The 4,998-nt window shown below is 51.5% G+C and overlaps 1 protein-coding gene across 1 annotated transcript; it reads right to left on the bottom strand.

Moving 5' to 3' along the window:
* Positions 1 to 1,176: 1,176 nt before the first annotated feature.
* slitrk2 (SLIT and NTRK-like family, member 2) lies at positions 1,177 to 3,708 on the bottom strand. Its single transcript, XM_078210408.1, has one exon. It carries the CDS (start codon positions 3,706 to 3,708, stop codon positions 1,177 to 1,179), a length of 2,532 nt encoding a protein of 843 aa, XP_078066534.1.
* Between the last annotated feature and the right edge of the window lie 1,290 nt (positions 3,709 to 4,998).

Below are 4,998 nucleotides of genomic sequence, written 5' to 3'. Positions count from 1 at the left end.
AAATACCTCAGTGTCAATGAACCCAGACCTAATCATGTTATATCCAATCGCATACACACAAAAAAACAGTTAACAGAAACTTACCTTAAATTTTACTCATTCTGAAGTCATTAGTCATTGTTATGATTCGGTCCCACTAGTAAACCATACATATAACATGACATGGTTTCGTGTCTATCATTCCAGTACGATGTAGGGTTCCTTCTGCTCTCTGCTGGTAACTGCAAGGACTAGAACTTTATACAAGCCCCAATTGTATTTGAGAAAATAAAAACATTCAACGCCTCTTGATGGCCATGGGAATGCAATATTTGTAATATCTGCAAACGACAGAACTTATCCTCAGGGCTGACGGACATCGTCCAAGGGAAGCGCTGACACCGAATTTAGTCCTGAACATTTGTGGACCCCTTGGTTTCAAAACCGTGTGACAGGCTGACACAAAATGAAATATTAAGACGAGAAGAAGAGCACACGTTAGCCTGGAACGGACGATTGATAAATAAACAGGGGGCTGGTTATAAAAATGGCACTTTTTTTTATGTATACTCCAACACAGAGAACTCGAAATGACATGTGTTGTATTTTAATATGATACAGATACAGCCACTTGGGGGGAAAGAAAAAGTCCAGCTCCCAAAATACAACACGGCCAGAGGGGCCGCCGGCGATGAGAAATATAGTTAAATCTCACAGTGCTAAAAGCACCTCGCAAAAGCATCAAACACTCAATGTCCAGCGACCCAGTTGGAAGTAACGTATTCAATCTAAAACAAAAAAAAGTATCTTCCCTGCTATATACTGGACATATATAGCTGGCTAAAGAGAGAGAAAAATAAATTCAGAGGTCTTTGGAAATACGAAACTTATACAATATGGATAAACTGCTAACATCGGTAATAAGCTGAAACTAAAATAAAGAAATTTGTGAGGGCAGTTATGGAATAAACATTGCACTGAATGTCAAGTCCAATAATTATACAGGTGAATCTTCACTGAGAGGAGAAATCAATAGGATTTTGGACATTGTCGGTTCATTAGAACTCAGAGTTTGAGTCATGTTACATATTGTAGAATAAGTCCTATGAGAATAAGCCATCCTGTCCTTTTGTTTAGTAGTTAAGATCCCGTTTTTTATTCCGCTCCCCCCCCCCCGCCCCCAATTTACCCCCCATCCTACAGCTGGCTGATGACAGTCTGTTTTTCCAACACTTCGAGGTAGTCTGGTTCGGTGTGAAACTTCCCCTGCAGGGAAGCATTGTCCCGGGGCTGCTTCCTGGGCGTCCCGTACAGCACCGTCCTGTTGAGCTTGTCCTGCTCCCTGAGCTGGGCCGGAGCAAAGTGGCGCTTGGGCAAAGTGCAGAAGCTGTAGTGGGCGTTCAGGCCGCCGGGCAGCACCTTCGGCCGCTCGGCCAGGTTCTGGTACAGCAGCTCCGAGTGCCTGGCCAGCAGGGCGGGCTGCTGTTGCTCCAGCAGCTCCACCGTGCTGATGGAGTAAGTCTTCTTCATGTCCAGCCCGCTGTAACTCAGATCCTGCAAGCCCCGGTAGAAAGCCACCTGCTCCCCTTCCCTCTGGACGTAGATGGGGTTCTTGCACATCTGGCCTACCGGGTGGGCGATATAGTTGTAGACATGAGCCTCTGCCTTCTCCCCGGGTTCATTAGTGCTGTAGGAGCCATACTGCAGCTGGTAAGAGTTCAGGTCCAGGTTGTTGGGGGCTCCCCCGCTGCTGTTGCCATTCTGGCCATTTTTGCGCCTTTTGAGGACAAAGACAAAGAGACCCGCTCCAAAACAGACGCTCAAGATAAAGACCACCAGCAATCCAAGGATGAGCACCGAGAGTGGGACTGCACTAGCCTGGGCCACCTCTGGACTGGCAGTGCCAGCCTCGCCGTTGAGTAGATTGGAACTGTGGGTGCTGGCCAGGGGGATGGTGGCCACCAGATCCGAGTATTCCGAGCAGATCTCCTGGTTCCCGAGGGATCTCAAAGCCCTGCCCGCGAACCTGGCCGGGGATTCGCAGGAAACCTCGTGGATGAGGACTCCAGCCCGGGATTGCTCGATCCAGCCCTTGAGGGGCAGAATGGGGCAGCCACAGTCCCAGGGGTTCTCCTGGAGATCGATCTGCACCGAGGGGGGCAGTTGGTCCAACACCCCCCTGACTGGCAACTGGGAGAAGTGGTTGTTCCTCAAGTTGAGCCTGGTCAGGTTGGTGCCCACGAAGACATTGTTGGGCAGGGACCTGAGGAGGTTGTTGTTGAGGTACAGGAGGTTCAGCCTGGCGAGGGAGTGGAAGGTATACTGCAGAACCTCCTTAATCACGTTGGACTCCAGGTAGAGATACTGCAGCCTCTGCAAGCCCACAAACAGGGCGGGCGACAGCCTCTCAATGTGATTGCCATTGAGGTAAAGTCGACGCAAATGGCTGAGGTTGCGAAATGCACCCTCCTGGATAACAGAAATGCGATTATTCCCCAGATGCAGCAGCTCCAAGCCCCTGTAGTCCCTCAGGTCATTGAGCTGCACAATGTGCAGCAGGTTCCCGGTCAGGTAGAGTTTCTTTGGGTTGGCAGGTTTGGGGTGCAGGTCTGTGATGTTTCTAATCCTCCTCTCGTGGCAGTGCACATTGAGGGCATTGTCTGAGTTCTGCACACTGCAGGAACAGATGCTGGGGCACACCGTCTGCATTGGGGACCTGGTCTGATAGACCATGATGGGGCCGAATATCTGCCGAGGGTTGGTGGGGGCAGCGGTGGCTCGGATGCGGCTCTTGGAGTGGCGGCCGGGCTTGTTGCCTCTGGGGGTAGGGTTGACAGGGGTCAGGGATGAGCTCTGAGTGGCTGGCAGGCTGGAGGGCACCTTGGCGGGGCGCTCATTCCTCAGGCTGGAATCTCCGGCGCTTTTGCGGGGGCAAATGTCCTGCTTGTTGAGTTGGGTCACATCCTTACCGTGCAGGCGGAATGGGGACTCGCAGACAATGTCACTGACCATGTAGGAGATGGTGTCCAGCCAGCCTTTCAGGGGGACCAGCTCACAGGTACAGTTCCAAGGGTTCTCCTCCAGTTGGATCTCCATGATGCCCCCAATGTGCTCCAGGACCCCGGTGAAGGGCAGCTTTCTGAGGCGGTTGCCCCGCAGGTCCAGGTGGGTGAGCAACACGAAGCGAAAGACGTTGTTGGGAAGACTGGGCAGCAAGTTGTCGTTCAGGATGAGGACTTTGAGCTTGTTGAGCCGGCTGAAGGTGCCAGCCTCAATGCTGCTGATGTAGTTGTAGTCGGCTTGCAGATACTCCAAGCTCTCCAGCCCCAGGAAGGTGTCCTCCCTCAGCACCTCCAGCCGGTTGTTGTTGAGATGGAGACTCTTCAGGGTGGCCAGCCCATGGAAGGCGCCGTTGCGGATCTCCTGCAGCCCGTTGCTGCCCAGGTGCAGGGTGACGGTGTTGGTGAAGTTGATGAACCCATTGGGGGGCAGCTTGCTGAGGGAGTTCCCGTTCAGGAAGAGTTGGTAGAGGCGACTGTGCGGCGGCTGCAGCCAGCTAATCTTAGTAAAGCCTTTGTTCTGGCAATTAATATTCAGCACATTTTCCTTCTCCTCGCACGCACATCGATTCTTGCAGATGTCTTTGGCAATTTTACGGCTCTCTGACGGGTTTTTGGAGCACCAGCTTGCCACTGCCAACGCACTCAGCACCAAGACACACTTCAGCATTTTTTTTCTATCTCCTGGATTCACCAGTGTTGGGGTAAAGTTCCATACAGCTCAGATTCAGAAAAAATAAGCAGGGGGGAGAGAGGCAAATCCTTTGCAGCCAGACTGAATCAACTCCAGTTTAGCAAAATCACACCAGCAACATTCTCCCTTCAGTCAGTCCGGAGTGTGAGGACAGAAATGCACAATGTCAAAGTCGCCATGGCTGTACTGAAGTGCTTGGGATCTCAGCTCTGTCCCCAAGCAGTCAGAGCTCCCTCGCACTAAGCGGAGTGAATTAAAACAGCAGGACAGGCTGCAAGATGGTTCTTACTCACTCAGAGAGAGATAGAGAGAGAGATAGCCTTGTCCTCTGGGAGCATTCCGACACTCCAGCCCACTCCGTTGTGACATTCCCAATCCGATTTACTCAGTTTGCAAGGCAGGACTGGCATCCAGAGGGCTCCCGGTGAATGCGTCCGCACCCAGGCACTGTGGAGTTTGCCCGCACGATGAGGTTGGAGGAGAGGCTGGCAGAGGGGAGGGGATGTGGAGGTGGAGAGGGGGGGGGGGGGGGGCGAAGCTGGGACTGATCGCTCTCTGTCGCTGGAGAGTTTGGGTCGAAATCTCCTCCTTCAATCCGCTGCCAATGGTCGCGTCAGCGAGCTGTGGTGAGGAGCACCTCACTGTGTGTGTGTGTGTGTGTGTGGACTTTCTGCCCGCCAGCATTACAACATGTACCAAAAAAAAATCCCCTACACTCATTCCCTCCAGCCTGCAATGTATTCAGTAACTCCAATGCACTGAATCCTCACCAACATTTCCATTCTGCATCTTCACGCTGCAGGGATCGCTGACGCTATCTTTTTTAAACAGGAAAGAAAATGAGGATCATGCCGAGATTTTTTTCTTAAAGCTCAAACTGCCGGAAATATTATTTTTGTAAAGTTCGGCTCCGATGCAATGCGTTGGGCAGATTACACAAAATGAGAACACACACAGAAAAACAGTTCCTTCCCCAATTGAGGCTAGTCCGAATTGCCCACAAATCTCATTTGTCCTCTCTCACACACATTCTCTCCCACTCTCACACACTCTCTCTCACACACTCAAACTCTCTCCTCACACACACACACATACACACACTCAAACTCTCTCCTCACACACACACACTCACACACACTCTCCCACTCTCTCTCACACACACACACACTCTCTCCTCACACACACACACTTTCACACACACTCTCACAGTCTTTCTCACACACTCTCACACTACACACTCTCACACACTCTCTCACACACTCACAC

The sequence above is a fragment of the Mustelus asterias genome, chromosome 4, assembly GCF_964213995.1.
Source record: "Mustelus asterias chromosome 4, sMusAst1.hap1.1, whole genome shotgun sequence".
NCBI classification, from domain to species: domain Eukaryota; kingdom Metazoa; phylum Chordata; class Chondrichthyes; order Carcharhiniformes; family Triakidae; genus Mustelus; species Mustelus asterias.
This window is presented reverse-complemented; position numbering and strand designations above follow the sequence as displayed.

Coding starts and splice junctions, on each gene's coding strand:
- slitrk2 (XM_078210408.1), bottom strand. CDS start 3,708: ATGCTGAAGTGTGTCTTGGTGCTGAGTGCGTTGGCAGTGGCAAGCTGG.